General features: G+C 41.3%; 1 protein-coding gene across 22 annotated transcripts in view; it reads left to right on the top strand.

The window, feature by feature from the left end:
- INPP4A (inositol polyphosphate-4-phosphatase type I A) overlaps positions 1–17,886 on the top strand; it is a 399,562-nt gene that overhangs the window by 345,380 nt on the left and 36,296 nt on the right. For all 22 annotated transcript variants that reach the window (XM_033949323.1, XM_033949336.1, XM_033949335.1 and 19 more), the window contains one exon: positions 2,650–2,804. In XM_033949323.1, the coding sequence (XP_033805214.1) occupies positions 2,650–2,804 (155 nt within the window). The remainder of the gene's footprint in view (positions 1–2,649; positions 2,805–17,886) is intronic.

Here is a 17,886-nt window from a genome sequence, read left to right as displayed (position 1 = left end):
TTCTCTATTGGTGAGAGGAGGACATAGCAAAGGGGGAAGGGGCCTAGGAGACAACAAGGAATGGATGTGGATAGGGGAGGCAGGTGTGGGCAATGAGTTCAAGGAGAAACAAATAGAACAGGCAGGGCAGGTAATGTGGGATAGAAACATTTCATACTGGGGCACACAAGAGACAGCAAACAAACCATAATCAGCTCTCCACCCTCCTTAACACAGCAACTAAATTCAACTTTCTAAATCAGCAACAACACAGATGAGTCACAAATGACAAGTCATGACTCAACCTTTGGATAAAGGCGGACTAGAACTAAACTAAACCTATTTGCTTTTTATATCAGTTTAGGGTAGGATGTCTTCACTTCCATCCCTCGATGTCACCCAGCTATTCATTATCACATTAAAATGTCCACATCATAATACTGCCCTCGACACCTAAGACACCCATGGAACACCCATTCAGAAAGCATGTTTCTATTTTGGTGTTCCAAAATAGCTTTTTGGATGTTTTTTAGGCATATAGACTTTTTCTGACCCTTTTGAGGTGTTCATCTGCTTTCAAAATGAGCGCCGTAGTAGAAAACCAGGAGAGTCCTATGGAGAACAACCAAGGGTAACAAAATATAGTGGGAAAAGGCTTACCATATGGCTCCCAAAAAAAGGACGATGAATTGAGACATCCAGATGTTCTTTCCATTGAAAGCAATGGGGAAGTAAGACAGACATATTAAGACAATTGAGTTTTACTTCTATTGAAAGCGGTAAAACCAAATGTCTCAATAACAGAAACATAGAAACATGATGGCAGTTAAAGGCCAAATGGCCCATCTAGTCAGTCCATCCACAGTAACCATTATCTCTTTCTCTCTCTGAGAGGTCCCATGTGCCTATCCCAGGCTCTATTGAATTCAGACACAGTCTCTGTTTCCACCACCTCTTCCGGGAAATTGTTCCACGCATCTACCACCCTTTCCTTAAAAAAGTATTTCCTCAGATTACTCCGGAGCCTATCACCTCTTAACTTAATCCTATGCCCTCTGCAATATCTCCCCTCTCTCGCCTTTCCTCCAAAGCATACAGATTGAGATCTTTAAGTCTGTTCCTATACGCCTTATCACGAAGACTACACACCATTTTAGTAGCCTTCCTCTGGACCGACTCCATCCTTTTTATGTCTTTTTGAAGGTGCGGCCTCCAGAATTGTACACAATATTCTAAATGAGGTCTCACCTCTCCCTATGCAACCTAGCATCCTTCTAGCTTTTGCCATCACCTTTTCAACCTGTTTGGCCACCTTAAGATCATCGCATATAATCACCCCCAAGTCCCTCTCTTCCGTCATGCACATAAGTTCTTCATCCCTAAACTGTACCATTCCCTCTGGTTTTTGCAGCCCAAGTGCATGACCTTGCATTTCTTAGTATTAAATTTTAGCTGCCAAATTTCAGACCATTCTTCAAGCTTTGCCAGCTCTTTCTTTGTGTTATTCACACCATCCTGCTTGTCTACTCTATTGCAGATTTTGGTATCATCCGCAAAGAGGCAAATCTTACCTGATAACCCTTCAGCAATATCATTTATAAAAATGTTAAAATAAACAGGCCCAAGAACAGAACCTTGAGGCACACCACTGGTAACATCCCTTTCCTCAGAGCAATCTCCATTGATCACTACCCTCTGTTGCCTTCCACTCAACCAGTTCCTGACCCATCCTTCTTTTTTTGGAGCCATATGGTAACCCTAAGTGGGAAGCATCAGGCAACGAATGGGATGCAACTGAAACAGCTCTTCATTGTAGAAGTGCAAAAATGGTATTCAACACAGAAAGTGTTTCTGCAGAAGCCTTCATCAGCAGTTCATGAAAAATCTAATATGATGCACTCTTGCCAATATGTATTTCATTATTTACACAAATAAAATTAGAGCTGCTTGCCCTGGATTGGTAGCATAGAATGTTGCTACTTCTTGGGTTTTAGGCAGGTACTAGGGTTCTGGATTGGCTACCGTGAGAACGGGCTACTGGGCTTGATGACCATTGATCTGACCCAGTAAGGCTATTCTTATGTTCTTAATAGCAATGTACTTTGTTACATTGAGGATGTAAGCCTCTTTTTCAGACAAGTATTCATAGTATTAGATTGTGAGCCTGCTGGGACAGGGAGAAATTTTTACGAGTACCTGAATGCAAACGGCTTCAAATTGAAGAGTTATATAAGGAAATGTAAATAAATACATTTCAGCAAACAATACAACAAAGGTGACCAATTGGTGCTCAGTCTCTTTAATTATGATTGACTCGACACGATTGTGTTTCGGCCCACAAGAGCCTGCCTCAGGAGTCTTGTGTTTAAATTGCTTTTTTTTTACCAAACTTTTCAAACCACCCTCATAGTTTGGGCCTGCTTAAAGGTTTGTCTTAACTAAACAGATCATGATGATGGTGGTCAGCAGCAAACACATACATATATGCAATACTGTTGAATATACATATTTATTTAAATGTTGTCACCAGTGTTTAAATAAATACACTGACCACTGCCACTGAAAATAAAGTCACCCATTGGAATACCACATTGAACTTTCACTAGTAAACGTGGTATATCAAATTTTAAATAAACAGAATTACAAACAATGTTTGTGGTCCCATTTCAGATATGCCGTAGGCTGAATGGCGTTAGGTTTACTAGCTGTAAAAGTGCCAAGGACAGGACTGCCATGTCTGTAACCCTGGAGCAGTGTCTAATCCTGCAACATGAGCATGGAATGGCTCCCCAGGTCTTCACACAAGCCCTGGAATGCATGAGGAGGTAAGAGTTGAATTTGCTTGCTGCTCCTTGATTCCCCTGACTGAGGATCCATGTAAACTGCAGATGAGTGGCATTCTTTTGCCATATCAGTTATTTCCTTTCTGAGTCTACATTAGGAGAAAATACAGAGGATCAAATTTTAAGACATTTTTTTCACTAAGATCCAGAAAACAGTTAGCCTAAAGGGCCTTCTCAGTATTTTAAGTTCAGGATGGCCCATGGTTGCGTTCAAAATTTAAGTTACGTATGAATAGACTTTTTTGGGCCATTTTGAGGTGCCCATCTGCTTTCAAAATGAGCGCCGTAGTATATGATGGCAGATAAAGCCCACAGAAACAACATATAAAGCCAGGAGAGTTCTATGGAGAACAACCAAGGGTAGCAAAATGTAGTGGAAATAGGGGTACCATATGGCTCCAAAAAAAGAAAGACGAATTGAGACATCCAGGTTTTTACTTCCATTGAAAGCAATGGAAGTAAGGAGGACAGATGGCTACTGTTCGTCAGTATATTTTCTGAGGAAAAGACAAGGTTAGAGACTAGAGGAGAAAGGATGTTGTTGTTAGTGATGAAAAGCTGCAAAAAGCCCTGAAAGCAAGGAAAGTCATGGCCTGGACATCAAGCATATGAGTGGTGCTGCCATTAGACATGATGGCTGTGAAGGATGGAGGAAAGTTACTATTTGTATGAAGGGCAGAGAAAAGTGAATGCCTTTCTCTCTTTTCCAAAATGAGGTTGGGGGGAAGGGGAGATGAGACACGATACCAACAGGTATAGGAGGAAGAAAGTTTGCTGCAATTGGGTATGGAAGGAAGGTGTGCTGTGGTAAGATACAAATTATTCTGGCTCTGAGCTACAGGCCCATGCTGCAATTCTTGTGTTTGGCAGTCAGTCTATAGGTATTTGCTGATTGTATAACTATATGTAGTCTGTGTCTGGTGCTGTTATTGTGATAGTGAAGCTATGCTTCAGTGCATCACATTTTAAGGAAGGTCTGTATTTCCAGATTAGGCTGTCTGTAAATTTGTATGTGTATATATGGTTATACAGTATACTGTGTCAGCAATGTAGAATTTGTGAAAGTGAGTCTGCCTCTTGATGTGATTCTCTTTATGAATGAGTTTGCAGTTTGGTGCATGCTTGAGGCTATATGAAGCTCCTTTTCAGGTTAGTGCTGCCTGTTTTGACTGTGTTTGTGAGAATGAGATTATGGTTGTGTATGTGTATGTGTGTTGCTGACATGATGCCTCTGCATGAACTACACTTTGTTTCACTGGACTTGGATGTATACAAAAGAAAGTGGACTGCATGTCTGAGTGACACTGTTTGAGGTTTTGGTATTGTGCCTGTACAGATTATGCGAGTAAGGCTAAATGAGTCATTGTATCAAGAAGGCTGTGTGTGTTTATGATCAAGGTTTAGCTGTAGAAGATGGGGGTGACAGAGAGAATTTTTAACAGGGCACCTAGACAGAAAAGGCACACTTGTTTTATAAAGGCAACATATGCACCTATCTGTTTTTATAAAATAGCCTAACCAAAACCTCCTGCACAAAATTATACCTAAGGCATAGTTAAGTCTACTGTATGTGGCTGGTGTAAGTGCTCACACCTAGCTTTTAAGCATGTATTTAAGCAGTTATGGTAGTATCTTCATTTAAAGAATAGACTCCTACCACATGCCCACTTCTAGAATTGTACGTTTTGGTATAGGTGTGTGCACCTAAGTGTCAAAGATATACACGTAACTTCTAATATTCTATAAGCTACCTGTGTAAACGTACACTCCAACCAGAGTCCACCCATTTGCACACTTGCCTGTAAAATATGTGCTATTGCAGATATGTGCGTATTTACAGAATAGCACATAGACGCATATCTAACATATGTGCGGATATACTAGTATTCTGATTATTCTAATTCAATTGTACTTCACCTCTCAACACTTCTACTGTCTTCTCAATATATACAGACTTTACTCAAAAACATTTTCTTCAGTAATTCATAAAAAAATGCTCATAAGACATCATTGGCTACACTCAAACAAATTATTTTTAGAATGACATTGAGCTGGTGGTGGATCTACATGGGGATACTCCTTCAGACAGCCAATTTGCGAAACGTGAATTCATGTCGTAGTCCCTAACAGCTTGATGACTAAGATAAGTGATTTATATTCAAATAATTTAAATAAAGTATGATTAAGGCTTTTGGGCTGACCGGTGAGGAGGCTTGCTACAATAAACTTGAACTATAAATGAAATAATTCATTTGAGTGTAGCCACTGACGTCTTGTTTATGAGCATTTTTTATGAATCACTGAAGAAAATAATTTGTAATCCACATAGAATTGTAGGATATGTGGAATATAAATTATTAAAAAAAAATATATATATATAATTTTAAAAATATAGATAAAAATATATAAATTATTTTTAATGCTTTTGAGTAAAGTCTGAATATAATGAGAAGACAGTAGAGATTTTGAGAAGTGAAATATAATTGAATTAGATTGTACTGCTGAATTGCTTCATTTAAAAGTTCATTATACGAAATAAGCCACAATTAAAAAGTATTCTGATTATTTGCATGTGTGGCTGGTATTGAAATGTTAGCACCTACTTTATAAAATTACTGGGTTAATTCTGTCAGAAGCCACCTAGCACCTGGTAGGTGCTTAAATGCCAGTATAGTATTTTACTAAACTATAAACTCCTCTAAGTTTGCCGAAAGGTGCTTAAAAAGATACAAAAAAGGAGGCAAAAAATGTCAATAAGGACTCTATGAGTGTGTCTATCAGTTAATCACTCCTAACAAACCAAACCAGACTTTGGATGGGGTGCACTATTACAGACACAAATTATAGAATGCTATGTTTTACGTGTATGTTTATACTTGTAAGCACCTATGCTAGCCTTAGAGCTGGTTTAAATGCTCATACCTAAAAACATATATACATATCTGATGTCATACTAGTTTTCCAGTGGTTCCTAAACCTGTTCTGTGGGATCCCCAGTCAATCAGGTTTTCAGGATATCTATAATAATATTCATAAGAGATTTGCATGCAGTGGAGGCAGTACATGGAAATCTTTCTCATGATTGGCTGGGAATCACCGTAGTATTCTATACATAAAAGTAGTCACCTGCTTTTCCTTATAGAATAAGCCCTAAATGGATATGTTCTTGATGTTTAAAATTAGGTGCCTCTTACTCTCCACAAGAGAAATTCTATAATAAGGCGCTTAATTTGGAACCTATTCTATGAAGGAAAGTAGCATGGCAATTAATACATATTACAGATTACTATTTTAAAAAAGTAGGTCAATTACAGTGTTCTGTAATTTACACATTCAACTGTTTGCCGGAAGCGCAACCAAGTTTTAATGTCAGGGGGATCAGACCTTTTTTAAAATAAGCACCGGTGTGAGGCTGAAGATCCGATCTGCATACACACCATTTCATTCAAAATCCATTTTGGGGAGCAGCCACTCTCCTTTGCCCCCCATACCCCCTGCAGTTATGCCTCTGCTGTGTGCCATGTCCATGTTTCACCTCATCTCCATACTATATGAAAAATAAATATAGAATTTCACACTACAAAATACTAGATTTGAGTAAAAAGTGGAATTTTAATTTTGTAGAATGTATTTCTTATCAAATGCTAACCCAGAAGATTCACTTTAATTTCCATATATCATATTTTCACTCTTTATCTGATAATTTGGAGGGAGAAGAGACCTCAGACTGGTTCCTGGTGCTTACAAACCAGTGAAATCGGACCATGTTGTAATCATCAGTCTCCCTCCACCACCCTAACATACCTATTGTACAAACTTCTGAATATGTACTTAAAATTTATAAATAATTCCAATTATATGGACAACTTATCTCATGGTTGAAAAAACGTGAATTCTAAATGCTGATTCTGACAGGCCCATTTCACCCACTGCTTCATCAGAGAATCTGTCTGAAAGGTCAGAACTGGAAGTATTCCAGTCTGCCTACTCCATTTCAAACACGGAGTGCTGTGGTGAAACGAGTCAGCACTTTTAGCCTCAAAAGCACTTTAGCTTAGACGACTCTGATCAACGCACCACATGATTTATACAGAAGTTTGCACAACAGATATGTTAGGGTGGTGGAGGGAGACCAATGATTACAACATGGTCCGATTTCACTGGTTTGTAAGCACCAGGAACCAGCCTGAGGTCTCTTCTCCCTCCAAATTATCAGATAAAGAGTGAAAATATGATATATGGAAATTAAAGTGATTCTTCTGGGTTAGCATTTGATAAGAAATACTTTCTACAAAATTAAAATTCCACTTTTTGCTCTACTCCCACCTCATCTCCACCCATGTGTATACTTACCTTCAAATTATGCATCATTGTATTTAAGTCCCATTTTATAGAATAGTGTGTAGCTGGAATACTGGCATTTTACAAATGTATGTGCACATTTATACCAAACCACAAAAAGGAAAATCAGGTTGTTCAACTGATGTAAGTCATACTTAATATGAACAGCCAGTGTATGCAATCCTATTTGTCGCAAGACCTCAAACACCCAAAGCAATATTTTTATAATTGTTTGTGCTCTTACTGGGGTTGGATACTCATCATTGGTCTTTGCGTGAATATTTTCTTATTCAATGCGGGCACAATTACTTAATATTTGTTTCTATATGGTGAGCTAATGTATTTAAGAAAAGCACTTATCTTTTCAGCCTCACAGCTATCCAGCCATGAGGCTGAAAAGATAAGTGCTCTTCTTAATTACATTAGCTCACCATATAGAAACAAATATTAAGTAATTGCACCCGCATTAAATAAGAAAATATTCACACAAAGACCGATGATGAGTATCCAACCCCAGTAAGAGCACGAACAATTACATAAGTAGTGCTTTGGGTGTTTGGGGTCTTGCGACAAATAGGATTGCATACACTGGCTGTTCATATTAAGTACGACAGTGTGCACATATATATACATGCTGGTATTGTAGTCATTTATGTACATTCTTGATGCCTAAATGTTGGCCACCCTCCTTATATAGAATTACGTCTTACATTTGTGTGTGCATACATGAACTTGTATCATGCTGTTCTATATGCTCGTCGCTTACAAAATTACCCTCCAAAGGGATGCAAAGAACAGAGAAGATATAAAGAAAGGGAACAAGTAATTATGGCAGCACAACTAATAAGAGAAACAAAGAGCAACTATACTGAACCAGTAGTTGTTTTTAAATTATTGATTTAATTAAGAGCAAGCTTAACAAAAGTAGAATAACTAAGTCCAAAGCACCGTATATTGTAGTGCATAAGCCCAATATGTTTTTGGCACCTATGGCCTCCTTCAGGGGCACATTTACAAAGTATATATGAGCAGACATTCCATATGAAAATGCCATGTTGTATTAAAAAGTAAAAATTACGAAGTAAAATCTACAACATTAAACTGAGAAAGAAAGTCACCCAGAGCTCCAAGATAGAAGAATCAGAAAAATTGAGCATTATAAACGTTTTAGGCGACTTGCTAGGTAAAGTCTTTGTTTTGTATTTTGGGGAATTTGTTACTTATTTTTGATTCTTCTTAGGGCTTCATTGGACTCTTTCCATTAAATGTTTGTATTTTTTACTTTTTACTAAAACATGGTATTGTAATGTGATTTTTGAACCTCTGAAGCAAGCTTTAGGCGCCAAAACCTGTTGGTATATGGATTATGATATAAAGTACTTATTTATTCCACTTTTATTAAGGTTGTTTTTATTTGATAAAATAATTTAAAAACAGCTACTGGCTTCATTTATACTGCTCTGTGTTTCTGGCATTATTGGTTTGCAGCATTTGAACCTCTAATTTTTTTCTTGCCTTAGCACAATAAACGAGTCAGAATGGAAGAAAAGTCTACCATACGTTTCAAAAATTATTGCAAAACAACCTTGTTTTTTTTTTTTTTTGTATACTGTGTTTTCTTTGCTTTTGAGTACTTATATAGCACATGTACTGAATGTGGTGATACTCTTGTAAAAGACCTTGCGGTCCTCCAAAATTTAATAAAATATTCAGCTGACTCACTGGGCAGTGAAAGTTGGTTACAGATTCAGAGAAGAGGAAGACAGAGCTGGAAGATGAATTGCTTATGTAGCTGTTTGTGATAAGAGTATTCTAGATCAGCATTCATAGCACACCTTTGCCATTTACGCAGCACTCGAGGGACTGCTAGCCATCAAAGGAGTTTATCAGAGAGAAGTGGATGGCGTCACTTCCTGTTTTAAGTTTTACTATAGGGGAATGCATCTGCAGGTTGCACTGGTTTTGCTATGCTTACCCCTGAGCAGTAACAAAGCTTGCTCTCTGCTGGGCAAATTTGTTCACATGAATGTTCTCCAGTCAAGACTCCATCGCAAGCTGTGATTGTATGCCTGTTATCATATCAGTTTAGCAACATCCTGTATTCTGAAACAGCAGAAACATTATTGCAGAATATAGCTGAAACCAAATACCAAGCTTAAGCAGAATACCTTTACTGTTGGTCAATGCTTTATTTTAAACGCTGCTAAAGGATTCCTTTTTCTCACATACTGAAAGAAAGGATAAGAAATCCAGTCTGAGTCTTTCTCATGTAGCTGAACAATGCTATTGAGTTCTGTTCTTGACATTCATTCCTACTAAATGTACTATATGTCTTTTCAAATATTTTTTAGATTGTTCAGTTCTCTTATCCTTTCTGTATGTTTCTGGTATTTGACCCTTTCTTCAAATTTCCTATATAGAAATTGATATATAAACCCAAAAAGGTTTCTCTTATTTTGTTGCATTATAATTTTGTAACTGGCCTGTTATCTGCTGTGATGCTCTCCAAACTTAGGATCACCTTGCAAGCAGAACACAGTAGTTGGTTAGGCTTTTAAATGAATAATAGAGTTCTTTCATGACATGCTAATAGAAAATTTAATTAAGCTTAAGACTGGAGCTGCTGATTCATTAGCTACTATTGGTTAAATATTATGCCTTAACAGTAGTATATAGTGTGTAATTGGGCAGGCCTGTATACCACAGCTCTATAACTTGACCTTTAAAAAGGTTACAAAAGGGAATTTTTAAATAGTATTTTCTAAGGATGCACATGGCAAAAACTTTACTGATTTTTGGGGTTATTTTACAGATTTTAGTCTCCCTGTTCTCAGTTATTGTTTGTTTGTTTGTTTGTTTTAACTTACAGAAATTTTAATACGCATTAGAATTTTTTAGAACATGGAAATTGACTTTATGCTCCTTAATTTGATTTCTTCTCTTGCATTTTTATGTTTTAATTTTGTGCTTTTCATACTTTTTAAAATTATTTTTTAATAAATATAAATGCTTATTTCTAAAAGTTTTTTAAGCAGAATCACTTACCTTTAATTTGACTTGGCACATCCTGACTTTTTAAAGCTCACTAATGAACCAAATGCACACTATTAAATGAAAATTCTTATTGTGCTTTTACTTAAGAAAATCAAACAAATTTGTATTGGTCCTATATTCATTTTTTCAAACTCAGCTGAAGATGGAAAGAATTATACAAAAGCGCTTGAGAATATCTGTCTTTAGAACTCTTTCATTTTGTCACTTATCAAAGGAGCTTATATTAATTTTCACATACATAGATGTCCCCTGACGCAGGCATTTTGTGCTGAAACACAGCCTGTGTCAAGTCCTACAATAAAGCTTCAACCGATTATCCCTTATTCTTGGTGCCTTTGTTGTTGTGTTCTGTCTATTTATAAACAAAATAGCTTTCCAAAATTTAACTGAATGGCTTAAACTTAGCACGGGAGAAAACCCAATAAAAAGGCATATCAAGTTTGAAAATGAGCCAGATCAGAACAGGGATTCCAGAGTAATAGTCTTTTCCAAACTATGGCCCAGTGCATTTCTATAGGAATAGCAGTTCCCATTTCTACAGTAACAACTTACAATAAAACATAGCAGTTAGGGAGTTCCACCTGTCAAACAGACTCAATATTTTTTCTACTCTCTCAATTCCCAGAGTTGACTTCATTCCCCAAAACTCCCGCTCCAAAGCAACTGCATTACCACCTCCAAACTACCCCATTCCCCAAATCTAACTCTTGCAACTGTCCCCTATGTCCTAAAACACTTCTTTAACCACCCCCATACCCCTTCATAACCACCCCTCAAAATTACACCCCCACACACTCACACACATCCACACACTCACACACATTCAAGGATTTCAAATATTTCCCTTCAGCAGTGGCGTACCTAGGGGGGGGGCGGGGGGGGGCGGGCCGCCCCGGGTACCAGCCCTAAGGGGGTGTTCCCGGCCTTGCCGTTCAGTCCCCCGCCACCCCCGAAGGACCGCTCGCCGCACTGACCTTCCTGCACCACCTGTGAAGCAGCCCGCAGCAGGATCGCGAAGTCAGCGTCAGCATCCCTGCGCTGCTTCCTGCGCCGCGATCCCGCCCCTCCTCTGACGTCAGAGGAGGGGCGGGACCGTGGCGCAGGAAGCAGCGCAGGGATCGCTGACGCTGACTTCGCGATCCTGCTGCGGCTGCTTCATAGGTGGTGCGGGGAGGCCAGGGGGGCGAGCGGTCCTTCGGGGTGGGTCGGGGCATCAGGCCTTCAGGGTGGGGCGGGCGGGCAGGCAAGCAGGCTTTCAAGGGGGAGGGGGTGACAGGCAGGCAGGCAGGCCTTCAAGGGGGGACAGGCCTTCGGGGGGGGTGCAGACCTTCAAGGGGTGCAGGCCTTCAAGGGGGGCAGGCAGGCCTTCAGGGGGGTGCAGGCCTTCGGGGGGGATGTAGGCCTTTGGGGGGGTGCAGACCTTCAAGGGGGTGCAGGCCTTCAAGGGGGGGAACAGGCCTTCAAGGGGGGAAAGGCAGGCAGGCCTTCAAGGGGGGGGACAGGCCTACAAGGGGGGGGGGACAGGCCTACAAGGGGGGGGACAGGCCTTCAAGGGGGGGTGCAGACCTTCAAGGGGGGTGCAGGCCTTCAAGGGGGAGACAGGCCTTCAAGGGGGGGAAAGGCAGGCAGGCAGGCCTTAAAGGGGGGACAGGCCTACAAGGGGGGGGACAGGCCTACAAGGGGGTGGGACAGGCCTTCAAGGGGGGGGACAGGCCTTCGGGGAGGGTGCAGACCTTCAAGGGAGTGCAGGCCTTCGGGGGGGGGTGCAGTCCTTCAAGGGGGTGCAGGCCTTCAAGGGGGGGAAAGGCAGGCAGGCAGGCCTTCAAGGGGGGGACAGGCCTACAAGGGGGGGAGAAGCTACAAGGGGGTGGTACAAGCCTTCAAGTGGGGGACAGGCCTTCGGGGGGGGGTGCAGACCTTCAAGGGAGTGCAGGCCTTCGAGGGGGTGGTGCAGGCCTTCAAGGGGGTGCAGGCCTTCAAGGGGGGACAGGCCTTCAAGGGGGGAAAGGCAGGCAGGCAGGCCTTCAAGGGGGGGCAGGCCTACAAGGGGGGGGGGAGAAGCTACAAGGGGGTGGGACAGGCCTTCAAGTGGGGGACAGGCCTTCGGGGGGGTGCAGGCCTTCGGGGGGTGCAGACCTTCAAGGGGGGGACAGGCAGGCAGGCCTTCAAGGGGGGGACAGGCCTACAAGGGGAAGGGACAGGCCTTCAAGGGGGGTGCAGGCCTTCAAGGTGGGACAGGCAGACCTTTAAGGGGGGACAGGCCTTTGGGGGGGACCATGATTTAGAAGTACACGGAGGGAAGGGGGTGTTCAAAGAGACATGCATATGCCAAACTTTGGGGGGGGAAGAAATAATGGGTCTGAAAATAGAGGAGAGGGAGAGAGATGATGGACCATGGGATTTAGGGAGGGAAGGAACAGAAAGGGAGAGAAATTGGACACAAGGGATGGTGTGGAGGAGGGATAGAGATACTGGATAGGAGGGTAATTAGGAAAAGAAACGGAGAGATGGTGGACTCTGGGATGGTGGGGAAGGAGGGAGAGATGCCGGATGAAAGGGTATTTAAGAAAAGGTGGATCTGTGGAGGGAGATGAAAAAAAGGAAAGATACCAGACTTCCTGGGAAGGGAAGGGAAATGGAAAGGGAGGACAGAGTTGGCAGATGGATGGTTAGCATGCAGAAAGAAGGAGACCCTGGCAAGCAAGTTATCAGAAGAAAACCAGAGCCTTGGACCAACAAGATTTGAAATATAACCAGACAACAAAAGGTAGAAAAATTAATTTTATTTTCTGTTTTGTGATTATAACATGTCAGATTTGAAATGTGTATCCTGCCAGAGCTGGTGTTGGACTGCAAACGTGAGCTAGGATTTAACAGAAAGAGGAAAAGTCCTTTTTGTTTCTTTATTTTATTTACACCACAGCGCCAGTGTGGTTAGGAGAAGCCAAAGGGGGTGAAAAAGCTATAAAACCCACCAGGAGTTTTGAAAAAAAATCACCCAACTGGGCAGGAAAATCGAATTGAAAAACCAATTCAATAGGGCTGAATCGAATCAAAATTTTTTTTTCCTGTATCTGGCAGCATTAGTTTGCGCTACTGTCTTAGACTTTAGGACCTGGGATTGGGGAGAGATGGCATCCTCAGTACTTTATAATGCAAGTGAAACGAGGATTTGGTCAGACTTTTGAAGGGTCTGCAGAAAAAAAATATTGTATAGGCCGGGGACATGAGACAGCAGGAAATGGGAACTTTTCTTCCTTCTATTTTTGTGAATGGAAAGGCTGAGGATGTCAGAGAGGTCAGTTAAAATATGTGCTTTATAAGAAAATATAATAACGTGTTTTATAAAGTTTATAGCATAGCTGGCCTACCCAGTGAGGTGTTCCTAGTGGTGATGGTGGCAGCGTGTCAATGTGTTGAGAGGAAGAGGTGGTCTGGGAAATTCTGCTGAGCAAACTCCGGGCCCATTTCCACCCCCCAGTTAGTCCACTCCACTCAACTGATTCACACACTGAGTGGGTCTTTGGGTGTTGTTTTGGGATCTCTTCCAGTGGTTTATCTCCTTCTGGTCCAAGGAAGGAAACTTTGTTATCCTTAGCATTGACCTACAGAATATGTTTGTAACAGCGCTGCTTGTGTGGCATTAGGCTATGTAGTGATCAAAAGAAAAAAACAGACCTTTGCACATTTTTGCACTATATGGTGGGTGTATGAGGAGATTCACATTTCCTGCACAGCTAAGTCCATGTGAAGTTACCTTGTGCTGTATTTGACATCTAGCAAGGTCTCTGTTTGAAAGGAAAGATCTAAACTTAAAAATGAAGTGGCCAGAAGTTATGGTAAAAGCAGATAGTGTAGCTGGTTTTAAGAAAGATTTGGACAAATTCCTGGAGGAAAAGTCCATAATCTGTTATTAAGACATGGGGGAAGTGTCTGCTTGCCCTGGATCGGTAGCATGGAATGTTGCTACTCTTTGGGTTTTGACCAGGTATTAGTGTCCTGGATTGGCTACCATGAGAATGGGCTACTGGGCATGATGGACCATTGGTCTGACCCAGTTAGGCTATTCTTATGTTATGTTCTCATCTGTAGGGGCCTTTGTTTTCACTTCTTATTTTAATGTATTTTTTTTCTGGGAACTTATCAGTGTTTTTTATAATGGGAACAAAAATGGAAGAGAATTAATGTGTGTGGAATGGGGTGTAACTAATTTCTTCAGCTAAATAATTCAATCCACTTCAAACAGACATAGGAGAACTTGTGCACCATTCACACACCCTCCAACCAAAAACGTCAAAAGAAAAAAAACTGTTCGACAACCTCCTAGCCATTCGAGCTGCAACACTCGACCCCCAACTCTACAACCAATTGATATCAACCACAGACTGCAAAACCTTCAAAAAGAAATAAAAACCCTTCTATTCAAAAAACACATAAAACCGAACTAACACAATCAGAACTGTCCCAAGCATCACCTGCAACTACTCCATATGTACTTCTAATGTCATGACAATTTAGACATAATTTATGTTATGTTATGTTTGGAATAATGGTTACATATATGAGGTTCAATAAAATAAAATTTTCACTGCCTGTTTCTATTCTGACCATTTATTCCATTTCATGGTTATTGCAAAAAAAAAAAAAAAAAAAATTTTTTTTTACATGGGGGGTGGGGGGGGGGGGTGTCAAAAAATGATGGGCCCCGGGTGCCACATACCCTAGGTACGCCACTGCCCTTCAGTGATGTACTTTGTTACTCGTATTTATTTTCTTTGTTGATTCTACTGTGAAAAATACTGATTGAATTGTATAAGTTTGGGGGTTATTTTTTAGCAGTTGCTTTGTGTATTGCTGTGGGCAGTACAAAATTAAGGTATTGTTAAACTAGACACATACCAAAAGTCCAAAGTTTTGATGGGCTGAGTCAGATGTAATCAGAACTAATAACTCTGACTTTTTTTTTCTGGATTCTACAGATTTTTATATTAATGTCCAAAAAGCTAGTAGAATGGCTAAAATGTCTGGATATTACTTACTTGGACTTTAAAACCTCTATCTACAATCTTCCATGCCTGTTTCCAGTGTAACCAGCAGCAGACACCATATGTAGAATAGGATCCAGCCAATGTGAAGGCTGTGAGGGAAGAGCATTAGAAGGTAGCCCTAATCATAGGAAGGGATGGGGTGAGTGGGGAGAAAGTTTTTTTTTAGTGCTCTAAAGTGAAGTTTCTGCGTGTACCATGTTTCCCTGAAAATAAGACCTACCCCGAAAATAAGCCCTAGCATGATTTTCAGGGTAGGTCTTAATATAAGCCCTACCCCAAAAATAAGCCCTAGTTAGATTGACCCCCGAAGCCTCTCCCAAATGTCCCTGACACTCCCTGACTCCATCCCTGGATTCTCTGGCAGCAGTGCTTTCCTCCCCACTGCCTGCACCGTGCCACGCTGTGCAGCCAAACCCTGCTGAACCTCCCACCCATCCCCCTGTGTGGCATCTTTCCCTTTCTCCCTCCCACCTCAAAACTGACATACCTCCCTCCAAGCAGCAGCATCGGCAGCACACTAAACAGGCTACTTTGTGGTCTTCCCCCATCGGGTCCTTCCCTCTGCCACATCACTGATGATGTCATCAGCAACCTGGCACAGGGAAGGCCCCAAAGCAGCCTGTTTAGAGTGCGGCCAATGCTGCTGTTTGGAGGGATGTATGTAAGTCTCACAGTGGGAGGGTCGGCGGAGTTCTGCTGTGCGGGGGGGGGGATGGGAGGGTGGGATGGAAAGATACTGCTCAAGGGTTCTGCTGCATGGGGGATGAGAGGGAGGCATAGAAAGATGCTGCAGAGGGAAGGCACAGGGGGATGGGTGAGAGGGGAGGAAAGATGCACATATGGGGGAGAGAAAGGAAAGAGGAAGAATTGGGGTGGAGGATAGGAAGGCAGAGATAAAAATAAGATGAGGGAGTGATGAAAAAAATAAGACATCCCTGAAAATAAGTCTTAGTACATTTTTTGGACCCAAATTAATATGACACTGTCTTATTTTCGAGGAAACGCGTTACTAGTGGGGAGGAATAGAAAAGAAGATTCTCAACCCCCATCCTCTAAAGAAAAATGACCCAATGCATTTCTGTAACATAGCGATTAAGGAACTAAGAGCCAGATTCACTAACCCCTGATTCCATGTCCAATCCATGCCTGATTACATGCTGGCCGATGAATTCACTAAAGGCCTGCATGCAAATGGGGACGATCATTGACACCCCCCTCCCCCCCCACGCATGGATCGCTAGAGAGTGATCCTTGAGGATGCACAGACCATCTTCCTTACTTGTAGATGGTCTATGCATACTCTCAGTAGGAAACTTTTATTTTTGCTTTATTTTTTTTTATTTTTTTATTTTTTTGCAAGCCCGTGGTTTTAACCCACTTTTAGCCTGAGAGCAGAGAATCGGGGCAGAGAACAGGGCGGCCAGAGCAGGAGAATCGGGGGTTTTAGCACAAGCAACTGGTCCTCACCAGTCACTAGTTTTTTGATCAGCCAGCCAGTCGACGGTTTAGTGAATCATGTCTTTCCTGCTTTGCATGCCGATTCCCTTCATTTGCATGCACGGATCGGGATTGGATCAGAGGAGAAGTTAGTAAATAGGGACGGAGGGAAATTGGATCACAAAGGGCTCGCAAACCGATTGGTACACAATTGGTTTGCTTAGTGAATCCAGCCCTAAACCTTTTAAACAAGCTTCTCTCATCTCCTGCCTGATCACAGACACACAGATATAAATACACACAAATGTACATAACATACATACACATACTCATGCAGGCATGCACTTATACATACCATGCCAGCCCATACACAAGCAAAACAGATACACACATGAATTGGAAAGAATTCCATGAGCCATGCCTTGCATGCTTTTCTCACTTATTTAAAAATGAATTAAAATAAAGTCAAACCAAACTTCTTGAACCACACTCTTCTACCCCCACTTCTGACACAGAGGGGAACCATTGCTCAGTTTGAAACTATTGATACAGGTAATATAGTTATTATTATCTCTTAGAGGAAATTTGTACGCTCTATTCTAAAGTATAAAATGAAAAGGGAAAATAAACCAGACACAAGACAATGATTGAAAATATTTTCCCTTTCATCATAATGAGACAAAACAGAGAGCAAAAAGGTGTGACTCACTGGTAGAGCTGCTGCCTCTACACCCAGAGGTTTTGAGATCAAATCTCAGTGCTGCTCCTTGTGACCCTGGGCAAGTCACTTAATCCTCCAGCGCCCACTGCTTTGAATGTCGGCTTTGAATGCCAAAGCCACAGAAAGGTGGTATACATGTCCCCATTCCCTTTCCCCTTAATGTCTAAAGTGGGGTTTTGTGTCTTTTGTCGTAAAAAGCTTTTAAATTCCAAAATGTAAAAATATTATAGCAGTATAAGTGGTCACATGTATGTAAGGGTTCTTGCTTTTATATCTGTGGTCAAAGTGCGTACAATACATGTGCTCAGATTTTGCTTCTGTGTGAGAACCGAGCTTTGAACTTATGAAAAGGCAAGAGAGAACACAAAAGGCCATTGAAATGAGTACATCCAACATAATGGTGTTTGCTTGAAAGGGTCAAATACATTAATGGTTGTTCATGTTCAGCTTGCTTTGCAGTAGT

This window comes from Geotrypetes seraphini, chromosome 6, assembly GCF_902459505.1.
Source record: "Geotrypetes seraphini chromosome 6, aGeoSer1.1, whole genome shotgun sequence".
Classification (NCBI taxonomy): domain Eukaryota; kingdom Metazoa; phylum Chordata; class Amphibia; order Gymnophiona; family Dermophiidae; genus Geotrypetes; species Geotrypetes seraphini.
This window is presented reverse-complemented; position numbering and strand designations above follow the sequence as displayed.